Below are 24,544 nucleotides of genomic sequence, written 5' to 3'. Positions count from 1 at the left end.
TCCGAGTACTCAGGCAGCACCTGCGCAACTGTATCCCAGATAGTATGGGAGTAGTGGCCCAAGAGGCATGCAGGATTCACCAACCGCAATGCTAAGCTGGGGAAAGAGAACATTTTCTTCCCAAACTGGTCCAGCTTCTTGGATTCCCTATCTGGGGGAGCAGAAGGGAATGCGCCTTCTGATGAAGAGGCTTGGACTACCAAGCTCTCAGGGGAGGGGTGTTTGGTCAGGCACACTGGGCCCCACCAGAGCAAGGCGGTGGTGGCAGGCAATCGTCCTATCAACATGTGCTGGGCTTGGACCAAGTGCCCAGGAGGACGTCCATGAGGGCTTCATTGAACGGCAAAAGGGGTTCAGAAGAGGAAGCCGTAGGCTGAAGCACCTCGGTCAGGAGGTTAGTCCTGACTGCCACCATAGAGAGCTTAAGGTAGAGGACGTCAGCTGCCCTCACCACCACAGCATAGAAAGCTCCCTCCTCCGTAGCCACGGTGGAGGGAGAAAGCAGGCTAGTGTCAGGGGAAAGTTTTCAGGCCACCGGCATCACCAAGGTCCGTTCTCCAGTCTGGTTCCTCAATCTGGTCAGTTAAAGGGTCCAGAAGCCCCTTCCAGTCCTCTTCCTCACATTCTGGCCCAAAAGGAACGCCAGGAATAAACACATGGATGAAAGTCTCTTCTGGCGTCGGAATCAACATCGGTACGGCTCTGTGTCTACTTCGGGAATGAGGATGGGGTCAGCGCCGACCGGGGGCATTGCAGACGCCGGGAGCATTGTCGTCAGGGAAGGTTGAGTGTGATCGACCAGGGTACACTGGGTCCCCTGGCGTCGAAGTCCCAGGGCCCTCGACTGACTCTGCAGGGCCCGAGGGTAACCCGGCAGAGCTGGGCTGCCCAAATAAGAGGTACAAGATCTCACAGAACGTTTGGATTTGGGAAGGAGACGCTCTGGCTCCCAGAAAGGGAGGGAGGAGCGGAGTCATCTCAGACGTAGGCTCCGGAGACGAAGCCTTCGAGACACTACGCTCTGGATCCTGTGTCGCGTTTACTGACCAATGGTGAGAAGTCGAAGAACTCCTGTGCTTCTTTAATGAGTTCTTGTGCTTGTCTTGACTTACACGAAGATCTCCCTGGCGACTTTGAGGAGTGTGGGCTCCGCAACTGTTCAAGACCTTCTTTCCGAACGAGAATGGGAGCGACCCAGAGCTGAGCGCCAGGCCTCCAGCAGCTTTCAGGATTGCTCCCGCAAAGCCTTCGGGTTCATCGCCCGGCATTCCGAGCAGGACTTCTGGTCGTGGTTGCGCTCCAAACACCAAAGGCACACGAGGTGCGGATCCGTCACGGACGTCATCTAGAGGCAGGAGCTGCAGGGCTTGAAGTCGGTCCTTCGCTGGGACATCCTCGATGCACAAGGAGGCCACAACTCGAAAAAGACATCAACAAAAGTAAAAAAAAAGTTAGCCAAAAAGTGGCTTGGGGTAGCTCTCTCCGGATCTGCGCTAGGCTGGCGTGGAAAAAGAAAGAACTGACATCAGCGTGCATGGGCGGTGTCTATCTAGGTCCCGCAACATTATCCCGGTGCCCAAGACGCCGAAGACAGACGCGGAGCCGTCCGACGCCACCTAACGTCATATGGTATTTTTTGTAGGAGTTAAGGGCCTCTGTCACCTTATCCAGAATTCTAACCTTACTGCTTCTTTTCCCAACTTTTAATTCAACCTGGGAACAGTTTACCTAATCTATCTAACTTCTCATTGTAAACACAAGAGTGCTTTTAATATCGGATCTCTCCCATCGTTCTCCCCCAGAGAGTTTCTTTCTGCCCTAGGGTCCTCGGCATGATGGTTCAAGGCCTTCTCCCTTTCTCTTCCTCCTTGCCGACCCCATGTTACTTTGCCCTTGTTTCGGTCTATCTTTTCTGAGGTCCAAGTATAATTGGGTTAACCACCTTCTCCCCCTAAAAACTCACTGCATCCTTATGCACCCATCCATCCTAAGAGCCCTAGTTGTGTGCGCGCACGTATCTCTGATTTTCAGCAGACATATCATTCTCTGTAGATCTAGGCACTTACTTCAACTTTCAGGCAGAGGTCCCACCCACTTATCTCATCTTAGATTCCACCTCTCTTACGCCCCACTGCTGCAGCCAATACTAGACATCGAACTGTGAAGTATGTAGACTCGGTCTGCTGCTGAGACTCACAGCACATCCTTTCGTGCTTGACCATTGGCTGGCCTCCATCCATAGGCAACTAAGTGACAGCCAGCTTCTCTCACATTTCCAAATGTTGAAGGCAGAAAGGAGGCTTTTCATCCAAAAATGTCAAGGTGCCTGTAGGAAGATAGGATCCTTCTGGCAAGGTTACCCCCAAATGTTGCCTGGTGTTATGCTATTTCAGACTGGGATCCTGCTGACCAGGACCCCAGTCTCTGTGCTTTCTCCCCCAAATTGAACATGGTGAGTACTGAGGTACACTCCCTATTGGATACTGGTGTACCCTTGTAAGTCCCTAGTGTATGGTACTAAGGTACCCAGGTCATAGGTACACCAGTGGTCTCCAATGGGCTAAAGCTTGTATTATGCAACCCATGAGAGACCAATCAAATTGTGACTACAGGCCTGCCATTGCAGCCTGTGTAAGCTGGTGCCAGCACCACTTATGATAGATATAGGTTTGCTAATATCGGAGGTCACTGCACTTAAGATCTACGAGTCACCCCTAAGGCAGGCCTTTCAATCCTGAAGGCAGGGAGCTCGTTTTAAGTGTGAGGGTGCCACTGCATGAACAGAAGACCCCTACAATCCACGGAGTCCATTCTCCCAGGTTGTAAGTGCATCAGCCATTAACCCCTTTGCTGCTAGGCCTTTTACCCCCTGTGCTAAACCTTTTTTGGGCTGTTTGGGGTAGTTCGCGCTTAGGCCCCTGTAACATTTGGTCCACATAAGGTCCTCACGCCAAATTTGCATCCTTTTCTTCCAAAATCCTGAGGATTCTAAAGATAGCCAGGGTTTGTAAATTCCCCTGGAGGGTTTCATAAATCAGTCAAAATACAGCTAATTTTCATTTTTTGTTCTTGAAAAATGGGGCAAAAGTGCTGCAGAAGAAAGCATCTGTTTTTTTTCTTCTGCAAATGGTATTAACAAGGTTTGTGGTGCTGAAATCACAATTTTCACAGCTTTCAGGAACAGGGGGTTCCCCTTGACCTCCCGAGTAAAATGATACCTCACTTGTGTGGGTGGGCCAAAGGCCTGTGACTGGGAAGGGCCAAAAACATAGGGATTAAGGGTATAGCACAGCGAATTCGAAGCACTACATTTCTTAAAAAAAGGTTTTTACCGGTTCTGCATTGGACAGTCACACAAGTGAGGTATCATTTTACTCGGGAGACCAAGGGGAGCACCAGGTGGTAGGACATTTATGCCTACATGGTGATCCCACCCACAAATGTGTGGAAAAGTGATTTTTTTCAGCTAAATATGAGGTTTGCAGGGAATTTTGGGTAGGAAAACGTTGGGGGATCCATGCAAGCCATACCTCACTGGACTCCCCAGGGTGTCAAGTTTTCAGAAATGTGTTTGGTTGGTATGTTTTCCTAGATGGCTGCGAGTCAGTGGCAAAAAACCCAGGTGCCCCAACTGCAAAACCAAGTTGTTTTATGATAGGTAATTTTGAAGTCTCCACAGTACAATTTGGGCCATTTTTCTGCTGCGGCCACTATGCCTACCCACACACGTGAGGTACCATTTTTATCGGGAGACCAGGGGACATGGGGGAACGCTGGGTGGTTGGAAATTTGCATCAGCCACAACTTTCCCACACATCGATTTGAGAAAAATTCGATTTTTTCAGCTAAATTTGAGATTTGCAGGGGATTCTTTGTAGGAAACGCTGGTGGGTCCACACAAGCCATACCTCCCGGGACTGTGGATGCTGGAGGGGGGGGGGGGTCATGGCCATGTCCATTTTAGGCAGTCCCCTCCCCTACTGGCATAAAAAGCCTACTGGGATTTTCCCCTTTCCAATGGCACCTCTCCCATGTGCATTGGTGCTCAGGGGGCTGAGATAGCCCCCTGAGCACAGAGGCAGTGAAACCGAAACTGAGTTTCAGTTTCTCCAAGAAGAAGACATGCGCACCGACCGTCATTTCAGAGAAATGTTCAGAACACGGTCGGGAGCTGCGAAGCTCTTCCCCAGCTCCTGAGGGTGTTTTGACAAAAAGGAAGTCCATCTGTGCCATCTGCGTGGATGCCGGGAGTCGTATGACGCACGACGCACATGAGCACTGGTGTGTCGAACGGCTCCTGGCCGTCCGGCGCACCGAAAGGGTTAAGACGTATAGAGTGGCCTTGTGTCATTACGCAATGACCCTCTAAATTGGCTGTAATGAACCCAGCTGTGTTTTGTATCAAACATGTTGGAATCATACACCCACACCGTAAACGGTGTGGTGTGGGAGGTATGATTTCATGCACTGTAAAGCTCCTCCAGGAGGCCCTCAGTGCACCCGGTACCAGTCTTTTAGACCCGGACAGCAAACTATGGCTGCTCCCTAACAGAGTCACAACCCTGCCCTCCTGATGCTGAGCAAAGCTCGAATAGAGGAAGACAGGACAATAGGAATCCTGTCACAGCGAGGTGTGACCACCTCCCAAACAGGACTTAGTGTATTGGGACAGGGTGGGGACGTTTGCCAGTGCCACTCAGACTGCTTGAAGGGCAGATTTGGTGCTCTCCTTGCACACTCCAGTTCAAACCAGTCAGGGAGCCATTGACTCCGGCTCTGGTGCGAAACTGGACGCAGGACATTGGAGTATACTCCCCTCTGGGAGGTACCCCTGAATCGTTCCAACCCTTTCATAAGGGTACTTAAGGGTTTACCTGTGGGTGGGTCCAGATCTAACACTACTTCAACTTTGACCGTCTGGGCACTCTGGACATCGCTGGACTTCGCTTTAAGAACCGAGACTGCAACTGGGATGGCTCCTGCTGCTCCTGGACTCGTTGTCCTGCAAGTCTGCTGCAACGTCTGTGCCCATGCTCCATATAGATTCTTCATAAGGCCAGTGTACATCCAAAAGAATCTCCCTTGGAGTGAAAGAGTCACTTCCGTGCATCCGCCGGCACTGCACCAAAGCTAACAGTTCTGCTTGTCCTGAGCTCCTACGGACTCCAAAAGGTCCAGCAACACAGTTGGTAGTTCTGTAACTCCCTCAAGGCCTGCCCTATCTTCACAGACAAGTATGAAAATAGTATCCCTCGTCTGAACCGCTGGAGCAGTACCACTGTGCACTACTTCGACTTGCCGTTGCCAAGGCTTGATGACTCTCTCCTCCAGGGATCTTCAGGCTCCAAGAAGCTCCAGCCTCAAGAAATTCCTGCTGTCAAGATTTTCGTCTGCACCGCATTCTTTGCACCGGGGCCTTCTTCCTTTGGTGAGCTGCTCAAGGTCCTCTTGTGACTTCTGTGCCTCCGGCCTGGGGGGCCTCTTAAGGGTCTTCTTCGACTTCAGTGAGCTCCCCAGCTTGCTCTGGGCATGCTTGGACTTACCGGCTCATGGTGTGTCTGCCCCTCTTTCAACCACTGCGCCTCTTGCCGCTGCCAAGGCTTGTTGGTGCCCCTGACAGACACCTAATCCTTGGCTCTCGACATCCGACGTGGGACAACTCGTAAACAGCTCCTGGTCTCCAAATCGTTGCCTAGTCTGCACAGCTGCAACTTCAAGGGCACAGTCAAACTCTTCTGCATCTCCGACTTCGGTGGGCATTCATCTCCCATGCCTCCTGGTAATTTCTAAGAGGCATAGACTCTGTCCCCTCTGCTTGCAGTTACTACTCCTCTTGAATCCACCTTTGGGTTCCACCGGATACTTTCACCTCCCTTGCCAGCGGCATCTACCTGAAATCCTCCACTTTGGTCTACGGTGGTTTTCGACATCACTTCGCACCTATGCATCCGGCTTCCCTGTTGTAGGTATCCTGGTTCCTGGGGTATCTACGGGTGGGGTGGCTCTTTCTTCAGGGTCTGCTGGGAAGGGTCCTTCTTTAAAATTGCAACCGCGACTTACCCATTGACTTGAAGAACAAGTTACTTACCTTGGGTAACGATATATCTGTAAGAGACATATAATAGTACGGATTCTTCACCTTAGAATTACCCCCAGGCGTCAGACTGGATCCCGAGAATTTTTCCCCTCCGCAGTACCCCTGCGTGTCCATAGGTGGCGTCGGTCGACTCCGCGTTCGTTGTTGGCGTCGTGGTCGCCAGAATGGCGTCGCGGTATCTACTTAGACGCCGCCCTCACGCGCTGACGTCAGTTCTTTACACGACATTACATGCAAGAAGCGCAGAGCCATACAAGATACTGACCACTGGTGCACAAAAACTAGGGACCTGAAAGGGAAGTCCTTTACCATAGAAGTCAGTTCGCAGAACGGGGAGGATGGTGAGGAATCCATAACTAATCTAGGTCTCTTACAGATATATAGTTACCGAAGGTAAGTAAATTGTTCATCTGAAAGAGACAATTAGTTATGGATTCCTCACCTTAGAAAAGATACCCCAGCAATACCAACCCCAGTGGTGGGTCTACGAACCAAGTTCACACCAGAAAGTCCTGGAGAACTGAACGGCCGAAGAAGCCGTCTCTCCGGACTTGGCTGTCCAGCGCAGTGAAGCCCATGTAGCTGCCTGGCAGACGTCAAGAAGGGGGACTCTTCGTCCCAAAGAAGTAGTGGCTGCCATCGCCCTGGTGGAATGGGCACGCAATCCCACTGGAGGTTCCTTTTTCGCTAAGGAATAGCAGATCTTGATGAAAAGAACGACCCACCAGGAGATGGTTCGTTTTTACACGGCCCGAACGTTCTTGGTGCCCACATAGCAAACAAAGAGCTGGTCATCCACCCGGAACTGTTTTGGCCAATCCATAAAGAACAAAATCGCATGTTTTGGATCCAGACGGTGAAGCCTCTCTTCTTCTTTAAAAGGATGCAGAGGCGGAAAGAAGGTGGGCAAAGTGATGGTCTGTCCTATAGGGAAACAGGTAACCACTTTGGGAAGGAAAGAAGGCCTAGTGGGGAGGACAACTTTGTCTGGATGAACAGCCAGGAAAGGAGGCTTAGAAAACAGGGCTTGGAGCGCACTCACCCTGCGAGCAGAGGTGATGGCAACCAGAAAAGCAGTTTTAAAGGTAAAGAGTCTGAGAGGACAGTTATGTAGCGACTCGAAAGGAGCACACATAAGATAAGTAAGAACCAGGTTCAAGTCCCACTGGTGCATCACGAAAGGAGTTGGAGGAAACAAGTGAGTAATGCCCTTAAGGAAGCGATTTACAATAGGGCACTTAAAGAGAGAAGGCTGGTCACACAGCCGAAGGAAAGCCGGAATGGCCGAAAGATAGCCTTTGGGAGTGCCCAGAGCAGAGCCCTGATGGGCCAAAGAAAGAATGAAGAGGAGAATCTCTGAAAGGGGGGTAGAAAGGGGGTCCACAGCCTTTGCTGCGCACCATGCCACCAACTTGTTCCATCTACAGTCGTATACTGTTATGGTGGAGGGACGCCTGGCTGGCAAGATAATATTACAGACTTCGGGAGGAAGGTCGAAAGCTGTCAATTGTCACCGCTCAATCTCCACGCAAGGAGGTGGAGGCTGGACAGGTTCGGGTGGGGGACCGTCCCCTGCTGCTGCGACAGAAGATTCTCCCGAAGAGGTAGTCTGATCGGAGGATCGATGGCCATGTGTAATAGTTCAGGATACCAGACTCTTCCTGCCCAATGCGGAGCCACAAGAATGACTTGGGCCCGGTCGCACTTGATCTTCTTCAGCACTCTGGGCAGAAGTGGTAAAGGCGGAAAGGCATATAGAAGACTGCAACTCCACTCGCGGCGAAAAGCGTCACCTAGCGAGTGCCGCCTTGGAAATTCCAACACCCAGAACTGCTGACATTGCGCATTCTCTTTTGTGGCGAATAGATCTAACCAAGACTCTCCCCACTGCTGAAAGAGACCTTGCACCAACTGAGAGTGAAGACACCATTCGTGATCCATCATGCACCCGCGGCTGAGTTTGTCCGCCCTACCGTTCACAGAACCTGCCAGGTGTTGAACCACCAGGGATATGCCCTGATGTTCCAGCCATTTCCAAAGGCGGAGAGCCTGTTGACATAGGGTCCACGACCCCACCCCGCCCTGTTTGTTGCAGTACCACATGGCTGTGGTATTGTCCATGAACACCTGCAGCAATCTTTCCTAGACAGACGGAAGGAATGCCTTTAGTGCAAGACTAATCAATCGAAGCTCCAGAATGTTGATATATGGACGGACTTGGTCAGAGACCAGAGGCCTCTGATCTCTGCCTCTTTCAAGTGGCCGCCCCACCACAGCATTTATGCATCTGTCACCACTGAACTGTGGTTGGGGAAGGGAGAGGTATCTGCCGTTAACCCAATCCCGGTTCGTTAGCCACCACTGCAATTGGGGTGCAGTGCCCTCCGAGATCTGGACGCAATCGGAAAGATTCCCCTGATGCTGTGCCCACTGGAACTTCAGGTCCCACTGCAGCGCCCGCATATGCCACCTGTCATAGTTCACCAACAGGATGTGGAGGCCATGAGGCCCAGTAGCCTCAGGGTCATTCTGACCGAAACCAGGGATAGAGGCTGAAAGATCAGAATCATAGCCCCAATATCCCGGACTCGCTGCTCTGGAGGATTAGCCTGAAACTGTGCTGTGTCCAGAACCGCTCTGATGAAAAGGAGCTTTTAAGAGGGAATCAGGTGTGACTTCGGCACATTGATGGTGAACACCAGCAAGTGCAGGAGGTCGGCCATAGTCTGGCGGTGGGAGGTGACAGCCTGGGGCGAGCCCACCTTCAACAGCCAGTTGTCGAGACGGGAAGACTGGAACCCCAGATCTGCGCACATGAGCTGCGACCACTACCATCCATTTTGTAAACACCCGAGGGGTGCTGGTAAGGCCGAAGGGGAGCACAGTAAACTGAAAGTGCTCGTGGCCTACCGTGAACCGTAGGTAACACCGAAGGGCCGGCTGGGCGGGGATGTGAAAATAAGCGTCCTGCAAGTCCAACGCTACCATCCAGTCTCCAGGGTCGAGGGCAGACAGGACGTGAGCCAGAGTCAACATTTTGAACTTTGATTGATGTTCTGGAGATCCATGATAGGACGCAGGCCCTTGTCCTTCTTGGGCACCAGAGAGTAGTGGGAATAACAACCACGACCTACTTCTGGGGCAGGAACGCGCTCGATGGCTCCCTTGGCCAAGAGAGCCGTAACTTCCTGTTGGAGAAGGGCCAAGTGATCCTCCAACATGCGAGGAGTCTGAGGTGGCATGGATGAAGAGGTAGTCTCGAAGGGGAGGGATAGCCCTTCGGTCTATCTGCAAAACCCACCTATCCGACGTGATGTTGAGCCAGTGGGGGAGTGATGGAGAATCCTGCCACCCACTGGCAAAAGGTGACCCTTAAAAGTCGGACTAGGAGGGCTTGGAGGCTGCAGCAGAGCGGGGCTGGTGGACTGGCCCGCCCTCTGGCCCCCAGACCCAAGACGGTGGGTCCCATGTCCCCGGCTGTGCAGAGGCTTGAAAGCTTGCGCAGGCCTGTGGCTCTGGGCGGAATGTGATGGGGCACCAATTCCATAGCCACGAAAGGGGTGAACGGCAGACTGCACTGGGCGGGAGGTGGATGTGAGGCCTAAGGACCTGGCCGTAGCCCTGGAGTCCTTAAAACACTCAAGAGCGTTGTACGCCTTGTCGCCAAACAAGCGATGGCCATCAAAGGGGCATGTCCAAAAGCGTAGCTTGGACATCACCCGAAAAGGCAGTCGACCTTAGCGGCTAAGGGCTACCGACGTGGAAATCATCCTGCCAAGTAAGTCGGCGGTGTCCAGCCCATATCGGATGGCAAACTTCACTGCGTCTCTCCCTTTGGCAACTGCACGGGAGAGAACGGCCTGGGCCTCCTCTGGGCACTGTGGCAGTGTCAGGACTGTCGCCGCGCGCCGCGCCAACCCAAAGATGGCGCCTAGAGAACACACATGCGCGGAGGAGTCAGGCAGGAATAAAAGCCTGGCTTCCCCCGGAAGAAGCGCTTTGCGTACTGATTACTGAAGCCCCGGATATCCGAAGCTCATCTGATCTCTAGAAGAAACCCGTTTCCAAAAACCCCGATCCCGTTGTCCTTCTGAACTCAGTCCCGTTGGTACCTTACGCCTCTTCGCGCCTTGGAACCTCCATCTCGTTCCTTAATATCCCGTGTTGGCGATTTCTAGGCGGCGCAGCCCTGACGTCAGGAGGGCATTGAGAGGGGTTCCGCTGTGGAGTAGTGACGCGAGCTTTAAGTTCAGTCTAACTGCAGGGCCTGGGGTTAGCTCGGTTGCTGAACCAGTGTCCCGACGGGCGGCCAGACTGTAGGCATTCCGTGCTATCTCTCGGCAAGGTTATCCCCTGCTATTTGCTCCCGCTTTTCCTTTGTCTCCCGAACGTGGTTGCTCCACCCCATTATCCTCGAACCGTCACTGCGACCCAACTGTGAATACACCGGACTACAGATGACCACGCCAAGTACACCTGAACTCTGGTAACAATTGAAGGTCGTTCTTTCCTTTTCCTTTTTGTATCGTTACTGTTCTAACTGCTGCAATTCCTCTGAATGGACTAAAGAATCCTGATATTCTGGCGATAAGAGTGCAGCATGATTACCTTATAGGTTAGCAGGGATGAACTATAGGTGAGCCTGAATCTCATACTTACACTCTGTGTTTACAGTATATACATTTATATATTAAGTGCACTATACTTGTTCTTACAGCCTCCTGGGTGGTGTTGCATTTTATAAGTTTCCATGCCCAACAAGAAGAAGGGAGAATTAAGGTATAGCACCAGTTTGGGAGGGTTAAACAAGACACCTCGTCTCATCTGTTAGCTAACCCCTCCTTCTTGTCTTGTAGCGACCAACAGTGAAGCAACTGAAGGCAGAGATTGAACACGACAGTCATCCCCTTTTCTCTATCCTTGTTTTGTTTCCCTTCTTCCCCTAGCCACCTCTACAGTATAGAGTCTGATATGCTTGGGTGGTGATTGGGGGAAGTTGTGGATATTGTCATCAGTTCCTGGGCGTCTCTGCAGAAACACAGGTGAGACACTTCACCGCCTTGCATTAACTGACAGAACGCAAAGCCTAAAAAGATATAACTATATTTCTGCCCAGGCGCCATGGAACTGAGCCAGGTATCTTTAGCGGATCTGGCGCATATGATAGGAAATCTCCAGGTAGAGACTCAGTCTTTAGCAACCAGGGTAGATTCCCTACAAAGAGACCGGAGGGTAGAGAGTGAAGGAGGCAGACCAGGTTCAAGCACTGCCTCCCCAGTGATACAGGTGTCAACGCCCCAAACTATACCCTTAGCTCCCCCTGAAAGGTTTTTTGGGGACTCTGCTAAATTCGCTGAATTTATTAGCCAATGCCAGTTGCACTTCATGTGCAAAGCCTCTTGCTTTCCCACAGAACAAGCCAAGGTAGCTTTTGTTATATCCTATCTGGGTTGGGTAGCCGCTAATTGGACCATACCACTTATAGAGAGAGACGGCCCCTTATTACATGACTACAATGCTTTCCGTCGAGAGCTTAGGAAGCTATTCGATAAACACACATTTACACATTCAGCTGACACTGAACTCTTGAGTTTACGGCAGGGTACCAAAGATTTGGCCTGTTATATAACCACCTTCCAGAGATTAGTAGTAGAGGCTGGGTGGCCGGAGGAAAAGCGAAGCGCACTTTTCTATAAGGGATTAAGAGATGAGTTAAAGGATGCTCTAGCGCAAGTAGTAGATCCCCCCAATACTTGTCCAGCTTTGATAGACCTAGTGGTAAAAATGGATCATCGCCTTAATGAACGAAAAAGAGAGAAGGGATTATAAATGGATGCCTTACCGTGAGAAGAAACCGGATACAGAAAAGAGTCTTGATGAAACAGAACCCATGCAAATAGGGTCTGTGAAAGGACCATTGACCAACGAAGAAAGACAAAGACGAAGAGATAATAAGCTCTGTCTGTACTGTGGGAAATCAGGTCATTTCCTTAGAGAGTGTCCTGTGAGACCAAAACAAAGTTCACGCTCGGAAAACTAGGAAGCCCGGGATCTAAGGAGACAGGATTCTCGGGTACTTCAGGATTGATTGTCTCCTCTTCTGACATGCTTTTAAGACAAGCTCGTCATTTCTTTGTTAAAGCTTGTATTACATGGGGTCGGCATAAGGTCGTGGTCCCGGTGATGATCGATTCAGGAGCGTCAGGGAATTTTGTGGACCTTCTATGGGACAAGAATCACAATATCGATCAAGTAGCCAAGACAGTCTGGGAAGATGTAACGACCATAGATGGCAGCACCTTAACCTCTGGTCCCGTTACCCACCATACAGTACCCCTACGGGTTGACATAGAAGACCAGCATTCGGAGATTATGGTCTTTGACCTGATCGGAGCTCCCCAGTTCCCAGTTATTTTAGGATTGCCCTGGTTGCGTCAACACAACCCTCTTATCAATTGGAAAGACTTAACTTTGGAATTTAGGCATGAATCTAGTTCGAAGAACAAATCTTCCTTACTGATCTCTGGGAGTGACCAAGTAACCTTGAGTACTGATGAAGAGGGGTCTTTGCCCCCGGTGTACCGTGATCTACACCCCATATTTGATGAAAAGGAGGCCACCAGTCTCCCTCCGCATAGAATTTATGACTGCCGGATAGATTTACAGGCAGGAGCTCGTATACCATGCAGTCGAGTATATAACCTTACAGAAAAGGAGAATATCTATCTCCGAGAATATCTGGATAAAATGCTACAGATAGGGTTTATTCGTCCCTCACGCTCTCCGGCTTCTTCCTCTCTTTTTTTTATCCCTAAGAGAGAGGGAGGTCTGAGATGTTGTATAGATTACAGAGCGCTTAATACGGTTACCATAAAGAACAGGTACCCGTTGCCCCTGATTTCTGACCTTCTCGACCGTGTAATGGGTGCAACAGTGTTCACTAAACTTGATTTACGCGGGGCTTATCATCTCGTCCGTGTAAGAGAGGGGGATGAATGTAAGACGGCATTTTGCACTAAATACGGTCTCTACGAATATTTAGTGATGCCGTTTGGACTGTGTAATGCCCCTTCAGCATTCCAGTTTTTCATCAATGAAACCCTCAAGGACATGGTTGATAAGTATGTGATTGTTTATATTGTCGACCTGCTTATTTTTTCCCGCTCCATGGCAGAACATGAGAAACATGTTAGAAGTGTACTTGAGAGGTTAAGAACTAACAAGCTCTATTGTAAACTGGAGAAATGCATCTTTCATGCACAAGAAGTGCCGTTCTTAGGTTTCATCATTTCTCCTCAAGGGCTTAGGATGGATCCGATAAAGGTGGAAGCGATTCACCGTTGGGCAGCTCCCCAGACGGTGAAAGAGACACAGAGTTTCATTGGCTTTGCCAACTTTTATCGTAGGTTTATTTGTAATTTCTCCCAGTTGGTTTCCCCCATTACTGCTCTCTTGAAGAAAGGCGTCAGATTCTTGTGGACCCCAGAAGCGGAAGACGCATTTCAAAAACTGAAGAAAGCTTTTACTCAAGCCCCAGTGCTAAGACAGCCGAACCCTGCTCACGAATTTGAAGTGGAAGCAGATGCTTCCAACGTAGCGGTAGGAGGTGTTCTCTCACAGTATGACCCCCAGACTGAAATATTGCATCCAGTGGCATTCTTTTCACGAAAGCTTACTCCCGCTGAATTAAACTATGCTATAGGGGACAAAGAATTGTTGGCCATAAGAAAGGCGTTTGAAGAATGGAGGCAATACTTACTAGGAGCCACTCACACATTCACAGTATTGACTGATCATCGAAATCTACAATATTTGAAATCCGCAAGAGCCCTTTCCTTGAGACAGTTACGCTGGTCACAGTTTTTTAATGAGTTTGACTTCCTTATCCGTTATCAGGCAGGAAAGAAGAACGGGAAGGCGGACGCCTTATCCCGACTGGGCTACGAAATCGAAGAAACTCATTTAGAACCACCCCTTATCATAGCCCACGAAAAGATAGTAGGGGGAATCTGTTCGGAAGAAGATTTTCTTGATCGAGTCCGGCATGAACAAATGGCTGTTGATATGAAAGACATAATTGGTTCACATTCGGTCACAAACAAAGCTGGTTGTTCTTATATAGAAGGTGGTCTGGTACTTCCCACGGTTGAGCTGCAGGAACAAGCGCTACAGTGGACCCATTCACATCCCCTTGCAGGACATCCAGTGTATGTGAGGACGCTAGAGTCCTTACGTAGATGGTTCTGGTGGCCTGATATGAGAAAAGACACCAAACTCTATATTCAGCGATGCAGCATATGCGCCCAAGGCAAGTCGTCCACTCAAAAACCAATGGGGCTTTTACTTCCTTTGCCCACACCTCCTCGCCCATGGCATACCATTTCACTCGATTTTATAGTAGACTTGCCACTTACAGTAAAGGGACACACCACAGTATTAGTGGTTGTAGACAGGTTTTCAAAATTGGCACACTTCATTCCGTTAACCAAACTCCCCATATCACGAACATTGGCTCAGATCTTCTTACAACAGATAGTCCGAGTGCATGGACTCCCGTCAGTCGTCATTTCGGACAGAGGAGCTCAATTCGTTTCTAAGTTTTGGAACAGCTTGTGTACTTTGCTAGAAATAGACGCCCGTTTGTCATCCAGCCACCACCCTCAGACGGATGGACAAACAGAAAGAGTAAATCAATGTTTCGAGCAGTATATTAGGTGTCAGGTCATGCAGTCTGCTAGAGAATGGGACGACTTAGTTTGGGTAGCAGAGATGGCCTATAACAACAGCTATCATACAGCGATCAAGACCACCCCTTACATGTGTACTTACGGGTATCATCCCAGAACCATCTGTCAACCTATCTATTCTTCTTGTTCTACTCCCACGGCCATAGACATGATACAGGACCTTCAAATGGTGCATCAAACAGCTAAAAGTAATCTTGAACAGGCAAAGGCTCGGTATAAGGAAGGAGCAGATGCTCATAGAAGACCCGGGCCTGAGTATAAACACGGAGACAAGGTATGGTTATCTACAAAGAATGTAGCTTTAAAGGGTTCCTGCAAGTTCAAGCCTAGGTTCATCGGACCTTACGAGATACTCAAGGTAGTCAACCCGGTGGCCATGAAATTAGCTCTTCCCCCAACTCTAAAGATCCATCCTGTCTTCCACATATCTTTGTTGAAGCCTGTTGAGCCAGGGACCCGGTTGCTACCCCCTCCTGCACCTCTTCTCATAGACGAGGAACCAGAATACGAAGTAGAAAGAATCATAGACTCCAAAAGAGTCAGACAAAGACTGCAATACTTGATCCACTGGAAAGGTTATGGAATCGACGAACGGTCGTGGGAACCAGCTAGTAATGTGCATGCACCCAGACTGCTTCGCCTTTTCCACAGACAACATCCCGATAAACCCAGACCCGTGGGAGGGTCGTTGGGAGGAATGTACTGTCAGGACTGTCGCCGCGCGCCGCGCCAACCCAAAGATGGCGCCTAGAGAACACGCATGCGCGGAGGAGTCAGGCAGGAATAAAAGCCTGGTTTCCCCCGGAAGAAGCGCTTTGCGTACTGATTACTGAAGCCCCGGATATCCGAAGCTCATCTGATCTCTAGAAGAAACCAGTTTCCAAAAACCCCGATCCCGTTGTCCTTCTGAACTCAGTCCCGTTGGTACCTTACGCCTCTTCGCGCCTTGGAACCTCCATCCCGTTCCTTAATATCCTGTGTTGGCGATTTCTAGGCGGCGCAGCCCTGACGTCAGGAGGGCATTGAGAGGGGTTCCGCTGTGGAGTAGTGACGCGAGCTTTAAGTTCGGTCTACCTGCAGGGCCTGGGGTTAGCTCGGTTGCTGAACCAGTGTCCCGACGGGCGGCCAGACTGTAGGCATTCCGTGCTATCTCTCGGCAAGGTTATCCCCTGCTCTTTGCTCCCGCTTTTCCTTTGTCTCCCGAACGTGGTTGCTCCACCCCATTATCCTCGAACCATCACTGCGACCCAACTGTGAATACACCGGACTACAGATGACCACGCCAAGTACACCTGAACTCTGGTAACAATTGAAGGTCGTTCTTTCCTTTTCCTTTTTGTATCGTTACTGTTCTAACTGCTGCAATTCCTCTGAATGGACTAAAGAATCCTGATATTCGGGCGATAAGAGTGCAGCATGATTACCTTATAGGTTAGCAGGGAGGAACTATAGGTGAGCCTGAATCTCATACTTACACTCTCTGTGTTTACAGTATATACATATATATATTAAGTGCACTATACTTGTTCTTACAGCCTCCTGGGTGGTGTTGCATTTTATAAGTTTCCATGCCCAACAAGAAGAAGGGAGAATTAAGGTATAGCACCAGTTTGGGAGGGTTAAACACGACACCTCGTTTCATCTGTTAGCTAACCCCTCCTTCTTGTCTTGTAGCGACCCACAGTGAAGCAACTGAAGGCAGAGATTGAACACGACAGTCATCCCCTTTTCTCTATCCTTGTTTTGTTTCCCTTCTTCCCCTAGTCACCTCTACAGTATAGAGTCTGATATGCTTGGGTGGTGATTGGGGGAAGTTGTGGATATTGCTTGGGAACCCACTAGGTGAGTAAAAGGCCCCTCACACACCAACCTGGTTGGTGTCATGCTTCATCATAGGGGCCCCAACCGGGTGGCCGAGCGCCTCCCGGTTGTGCTGCAACGCCTGACTACAGCGGAGCTGGTGTGGTGTGATAGTGTGATGTGGTGAAAGATTAAAAATACCTCTGAGAATCCTTGCCGAGGGAAATTTATGAATGGCGGCTCAGGATATATTAAAATTAAAAATTATGTGAAGCAACTACGAAAAGGATTCAATTTCTAATAGTTGGCTATGTGGTTGGTCTACATGTTTCAGCCCACCTCAGGATGTGCGGGGCTTTCTTCAGGACCAGGAAGTGCAGTGAGTGGCGAAATAGGGCCACGTGAATAGTGAAAAAATAAAAAGGGTAATTTACCTACACACTCTCTAAGGTGTGTGGAAGCGGTATCAGCTCATTGGCAGACACCGCAGCGAAAAAAGACCTGTGGGAAAGAAGAACACAATACACAGACACAGATAGCAAATGATGCTAGGATTCGCAACAAATATAAAATGCAATCTTTTACTGACTGTGAAAGGATCAATGTTGGCAAACGGTCGTACAAGTGGCAACACACACTCTGTGACATGCGGCTGTTGGCTGGTGCTCCACGATGTCAAGTGATTGAGCGGGCGGAATACACCCTAGGTGAGCTATCAGTGAGGCCAGCAAGGAGCGTGTGGACTGTCCTCGTGGGGTGCCTGGATGGTGTGGCAGGCAACTAGAAACGGTGATGCCGTGTAGCCACTGGCTGGAATAGTTGGGCTAGATCGCAGCGAGTGAGCGATGGTGCGATTAGCATGTCAATAGGCTGTGCGTGTACCAAGCTGCGTGTAGGGTACAATGTACAGTAGTGGGGCGATTACCCTATGGTGGCGCGCTACAAATGAAAAATAAAGAATAAAAGAGAGGAATATTACACTATGGCTGAATATTGATTGCTGATCAGGAAGGGGAGGAGTGCGCTCCTCGTAACACAGATTCTGCGAAGGAACGAAACAAAGTCAGGAATGGGCATTTATAGCAGTAGATAGCCCGGCAGAGCCAGCAATAAACAGCGCGCGTCACCTTACTTGGTCAGAGAGCAGCACCCGCTAGGCACCTACTGTGGTCTCCCGGCTCCTGGATGGTGTGGAGTCTAAGATTATTGGAGAATATAAGGGGACGGGGGCCATTGCGTACGTGCTGAGAGTCCGGTGATCGCGGGAGGGGCAGAGCAGTCTGCGCATGTGTCAGAACGGAATGCTGATTGCCCGCGAGTGCGGGATGGAAGTGCTTGGGGCGCGTATGCGTCCAAAATACTACTCAGGCGCGCATGTGCAGAGAACCGAGTGTATGAACTAGCAAAAGGAAACGGAGTGCTAGAGGGGCTAATTATGGTGCTGAGACGAGGGTGTTTAACAGCAGGCTGGTATTTGGGCAGTGGCTGTTATGCCTATGGGTGAAAGAGCCATGCTGGATAATATGAGGATATGGGTGGTGTTAAACGGGAATTCTCATGCTGTGAATACTGTTGGACATGCCAGAGATTGCAGGCACAAGATTAGGGTCTCCTCAGGCTATTCCAGGCACAAGACTACCTTTCTTGATTTGGATATACAAGCAGCCTCGGGAGGCCTTATTAGCAAGACGCACTTTAAACCAACAGCCCGCAATTCCCTACTGCACTTCACCAGTTTCCATCCCCGAGTTCTCCGTGAAAATCTCCCGTATGGTCAATTCCTCCGCCTCCGTAGGAATTGCAGTGACATCAAAGATTACAAGACACAGGCCACTGATCTCTGCCAGAAACTGCACCAACGAGGCTACCCACATAAAATAACCAAGGCAGCCAACAAAAGGGCCAGGAATCAAAATCGTGATGGCCTTCTGGACAACTACATCAAGGAACCCACCAATCCGCCACTGACATGCGTAACTACCTATAACACAGTGACGCACAAAGTTGCCCAAATCATCAAAAGAAATTGGAAAATACTTAACACGGGCAAACTCAACTGGGAACCTCCACTCCTATCTAACAAAAGAGCCCGCACCATTAAAGACACTGTTGTATCCACGAGACCGCTACTCCTTCCCAGGCCCACCACTACGGTCCTCAACGCCTGGGGTCTTCCTAACATCAAAGGACATTTCCCCTGCGGCAACTGCAGCGTCTGCCATATCACAGAAACGACCAAAAGCCTGAACCTTGAACCCGGCAAAACATGGGAACTTCGCAAACACACGAACTGCAACACTGAAAATGTGGTGTATCGAATAACGTGCCCATGCAATCTCGTCTATATTGGCATGACCACCCGGAAGGTGAAAACTAGAATTTGCGCACATCGCAGCACAATACGCTGCAGGAAAAACATCACAAAAATGACGAATCATTTCTTGGAGAAAGGCCACACCACCAACGACATGAGATGGGTCGTCCTGGAAGCCCTGGATAACAACCTACCCAACATTCAGAGCCGCCTTTTTGAACAAGAGCAAAGATGGATTTATCGCCTTTCTAGCCACATAACTGGGCTGAACGATAATATCCCCTGGAATAGCCTGAGGAGACCCTAACCTTGTGCCTGCAATCTCTGGCATGTCCAACAGTATTCACAGCATGAGAATTCCCGTTTAACACCACCCATATCCTCATATTATCCAGCATGGCTCTTTCACCCATAGGCATAACAGCCACTGCCCAAATACCAGCCTGCTGTTAAAAACCCTCGTCTCAGCACCATAATTAGCCCCTCTAGCACTCCGTTTCCTTTTGCTAGTTCATACTCTCGGTTCTCTGCACATGCGCGCCTGAGTAGTATTTTGGACGCATACGTGCCCCAAGCACTTCCATCCCGCACTCGCGGGCAATCAGCATTCCGTTCTGACACATGCGCAGACTGCTCTGCCCCTCCCGCGATCACCGGACTCTCAGCACGTACGCAATGGCCCCCGTCCCCTTATATTCTCCAATAATCTTAGACTCCACACCATTCAGGAGCCGGGAGACCACAGTAGGTGCCTAGCGGGTGCTGCTCTCTGACCAAGTAAGGTGACGCGCGCTGTTTATTGCTGGCTCTGCCGGGCTATCTACTGCTATAAATGCCCATTCCTGACTTTGTTTCGTTCCTTCGCAGAATCTGTGTTACGAGGAGCGCACTCCTCCCCTTCCTGATCAGCGATCAATATTCAGCCATAGTGTAATATTCCTCTCTTTTATTCTTTATTTTTCATTTGTAGCGCGCCACCATAGGGTAATCGCCCCACTACTGTACATTGTACCCTACACGCAGCTTGGTACACGCACAGCCTATTGACATGCTAATCGCACCATCGCTCACTCGCTGCGATCTAGCCCGACTATTCCAGCCAGTGGCTACACGGCATCACCGTTTCTAGTTGCCTGCTACACCATCCAGGCACCCCACAAGGACATTCCACACGCTCCTTGCTGGCCTCACTGATAGCTCACCTAGGGTGTATTCCGCCCGCTCAATCACTTGACATCGTGGAGCACCAGCCAACAGCCGCATGTCACAGAGTGTGTGTTGCCACTTGTACGACCGTTTGCCAACATTGATCCTTTCACAGTCAGTAAAAGATTGCATTTTATATTTGTTGCGAATCCTAGCATCATTTGCTATCTGTGTCTGTGTATTGTGTTCTTCTTTCCCACAGGTCTTTTTTCGCTGCGGTGTCTGCCAATGAGCTGATACCGCTTCCACACACCTTAGAGAGTGTGTAGGTAAATTACCCTTTTTATTTTTTCACTATTCACGTGGCCCTATTTCGCCACTCACTGCACTTCCTGGTCCTGAAGAAAGCCCCGCACATCCTGAGGTGGGCTGAAACATGTAGACCAACCACATAGCCAACTATTAGAAATTGAATCCTTTTCGTAGTTGCTTCACATAATTTTTAATTTTAATATATCCTGAGCCGCCATTAATAAATTTCCCTCGGCAAGGATTCTCAGAGGTATTTTTAATCTTTCACCACATCACACTATCACACCACACCAGCTCCGCTGTAGTCAGGCGTTGCAGCACAACCGGGAGGCGCTCGGCCACCCGGTTGGGGCCCCTATGATGAAGCATGACACCAACCAGGTTGGTGTGTGAGGGGCCTTTTACTCACCTAGTGGGTTCCCAAGCACTGCTTGCCAGTGATCGTACCAACACCACTGGGTTCGTCCATTTTTGATTATACTCATATATATTACAGGGGATACGGACGCACCCTTGCCTCCCTAGCTCTCTCATTGTTCTCTTCAAGTTGTGGATATTGTCATCCGTTCTTGGGCGTTTCTGCAGAAACACAGGTGAGACACTTCACCGCCTTGCATTAACTGACAGGCAGCACCTGTGCAACCGTGTCCCACACCGAGTGGGAGTAACGGCCCAAGAGCCATGCAGTGTTCACCTACCGCAGTCCCAAGCTGGAGGAAGAAAACATCTTCCCAAGGTGGTCCAGCTTCTTGGATTCCCGATCAGGTGGTAAGTTAGGGAATGCACCCTTGGAAGTCGAGGCTTGGACTACCGAGCTCTCAGGGGTGGGGTGGTGAGAGAAAAATGGGGCCGACCAGGGCTGGTCAGAGGTGTCGAGCAATCATCCTACCAAGTGCCCAAAAGGATGTCTGTGAGGGCCTCATTAAAAGGCAGCAAGGGCTCCAAAGAGGCCGCTGCCGGCTGAACCACCTAGGTCAGGAGGTTAGTCCTGACCGCTACCATAGGAAGCTTGAGGTTTAAGGCCTCTGCCGCCCTACGCAACACCACTGCGTACCCTCCTCTGTAGCCATGGAAGGGGGAGAAGGCATGCCAAGGTCTGGGGAGGTGACCAGACTACTGGCATCACCCAACTCCTCTCTCCAGTCCAGTTCCGCTAACTGGTCTGCAAGAGGGTCCACAGACCCCTCCCAGTGCTCCTCATTCTCTCCTTGTAGCCACTCAGGGCGGTAGGAAACATCAGGGGAGAACAGGGGTACGAAAGTACTTGTCGGCGCCGGTCCTGACATCCGATGACGTTGGTACGGCACCGTGTACTTATTGAGGGGGAAGCCGGGGCGGACACCGGCTGGGGACACATCTGGCGTCAGAGATGGCGGGGGTGTCGTCACTGGATTTGGCGCCGGAGGTGTCACGAGGTCAACCGGCGCTGATCCGGATCCAGGCCTGGATCCTTGGGGGTCCTGCGGTGCCGAAGCCACTGGCATCAAAGGCCTAGAGCCCCCAACCTAGTCCACGAAGCCCGAGAGAGCGCCGGCGGAGTCAGGCTGCCCAAAGATGGAATGCAAGGCTTCGTAAAAGTTGTGAAGCTGTGCAGGGGTTGCTCTGGCTCCCAGAAAGGAAAGGAAGGCCGATCCAACGGGTTCCGAGGGTGGAGCCAGACGACTACCTTCCGTTTCCCCCGTCGTGTCAGCTGACTGATGGGGAGAGCGCAAAGAGCGACAATGCTTCTTCGCCTTCTTGTGCTTCGACTTACCCGAAGACGAGTGGTAGTGGTGGCTCCGCAACCGGTCATGCGACCTCCCTCTCGACCGGGACCTCGAACGTCCCGGAGCAGACTGTCGGACCTCGAGAAGCTTTCAGGACCCCTCCCGCAAAGACTTCGGGTTCATGGCCCGGCAGTTGGAGCACTCCTTCGGGTCGTGGTCGCGCTCCAAGGACCAAAGGCAAACAAGGTGCGGTTCCGTGACCGACATCAATTTGCAACAGGAGTCGCAAGCCCTGAAGCCAGTCCAACGTGACATCCCTCCGTGTACCAGTAGTCGAACAACTCAAAAAAGATCGACAAAAGTCGCAAAAGCAGAGTCAAAAAGTGACTTGAGGTACCGCTCTCTCCAGATCTGTGCTGGCTGGCGCAGAAAAAGAAAGAACTGACGTCAGCGCACAATGGCGGCGTCTAAGTAGATACTGCAACATCATTCCGGCGACCACGTCGTCAACGACAAACGCGACAATCGACCGACGCCACCTATCGACGCGCAGGGGTACTGCTGAGTAAAAAAATTCTCCGGATCCAGTCTGACACCTGGGGGTAATTCTAAGGTGAGGAATCCATAACTAATTGTCTCTTTCAGATTTGAATATGCGGTTGTGTTCCCACACTGCACACTGACCCTGTGGGGTTCCTGGGAACTTACTTCGGGTGGTTTCTTGGGTCCCCAGCACTTCCATGACTTCCACTGAGAATGCGGTCGTGTTTCCACACTGCACACGGTCTCGTGGGTTCCTAGATACTCACCTTGGGTAGCTCCTTGGCTCCCCGACTCTTCTACGTCTTCAGGGTCTACTCATCTTAAGTTGTTGGCATTCCATTTTTTTAGTATATAGTTTGGTCTCATCCTGGAGACCACTGTGTATTCTGTGCTATTTACATATTCTAATTGCAAAGTATTGTGTGTATTGTGTTCGTATCTCTGGGTAGGAGATATTGCAATGTGTTAGTGAGTGTTAATAATATATACATATTTTTATAATAACACTGCGTGGTTCTTTTTCACTTAACTCATACCACAAAATTAAGTGCTAGTAAAACAAGCTGCTTTACATTCCTGGACTAAGCCTGAAGGCTGCTCTCCGCAGATACCACTTAGAGAGCTTTCTAAGGTTGTCAAAGACCACTAAAATCTCCATAAATGTTGTCTGGATTAGTGCAGGCTGCTACACTCACATAAGTAAGCACCATATACTAAGCCAGCCTCTTACAGTGCCTACACAATGCCCCCGCATTTCCAGGTATAGGACGGCTAGTGTGAGAGGTTTCTGTCCCAATCCATCTTTGCATGTAAAATTTCTCTGTAAAGTCAACTTCATAGGATGGCCTAAATAACTACTGCCAAGGGCCTGTTAACATTAAACATAGCTAAAGGGATATTAATGCAGAAAGGTTGCACACAGACATTACTGTATGTGATCAATATATGAAGATATGGGATAAATATACATAAAAACTGGTCAACCCCACATCCTCTCTCAGTCCCCCTCGCACTTGTGTGCTATCTTAAAACAGAAATATGTCTCTCTCTAGGACATATAGATTGCATCCTACTTAAGAGACATAAACCCCACCTCACACATCTGAGCCATAAAATTCCTAAGAGTTATAGGTAAAACCAAACGCACAGCTATGTTTCAGTCTCCTTTGCTTTAATATGCACACGGCTGCAGATACACATATGCAGCAACGTAATATTTGCGGTGTTTACCATGCAAGTACAGAAAACTACTCGCAAATGCCACACTGCATTCACACACATACACACGCATCTCCAGCCATGCACTGGTGACTTACAAGCTTAAGCTCCCTATCACTTACTCCTTTTGCTTCAGTGCAAGTTCTAGGTGAAGCAACATAGTCCCTCACTTATGCCATATCAGAAACCAAGGCACTCCCATTGAAGCTCACATATGGAATAGCGTGTTCTTTCTGCATAAATGTTACAACACCATGCCAGGAGTCTCGAGTGCTACAAAAACGACACAGTAAAATACAATATACGTGTACCATTAAGTAGTTCAATGAGTGCTGGAATAATCCCGGATTTCGCCAGCAAAGCAGCACAGGAGTCATCCATGGAAACAGTCCCAATCATTATCACCACCTCCAGTACAAGGTCATCCTCCGCAGAACCTAGAATACAGGCAGTAATGCATTTGTATATGTTGAGCAGAACACACAAAATGTGCTACAGAAGGAAATTAAAGTGGGGGATGTTATAATACATTCTGGATGTGTTTCTCAGTGTGCTTTGTATGAATAAAAAGACAATTGATTTATGAAACATTTAACTCTACATACATTGATTTTATGGGTTGATATTTAGTAGATACTGGAACAACAGCTGCATACAGCAA

General features: G+C 49.8%; 1 protein-coding gene across 1 annotated transcript in view; it reads right to left on the bottom strand.

The window, feature by feature from the left end:
* Window positions 1-24,544, bottom strand: part of KIFAP3 (kinesin associated protein 3) — a 1,322,278-nt gene that overhangs the window by 426,308 nt on the left and 871,426 nt on the right. Inside the window, exon 15 of the mRNA XM_085654829.1 lies at window positions 24,195-24,320. Within this exon, the coding sequence (XP_085510955.1) occupies window positions 24,195-24,320 (126 nt within the window). The remainder of the gene's footprint in view (window positions 1-24,194; window positions 24,321-24,544) is intronic.

The sequence above is a fragment of the Triturus cristatus genome, chromosome 4_1, assembly GCF_964204655.1.
Source record: "Triturus cristatus chromosome 4_1, aTriCri1.1, whole genome shotgun sequence".
Lineage (NCBI taxonomy): Eukaryota > Metazoa > Chordata > Amphibia > Caudata > Salamandridae > Triturus > Triturus cristatus.
The sequence above is the reverse complement of the archived record's forward strand: the minus strand, read 5'-3'. Positions and strand labels throughout refer to the sequence as shown.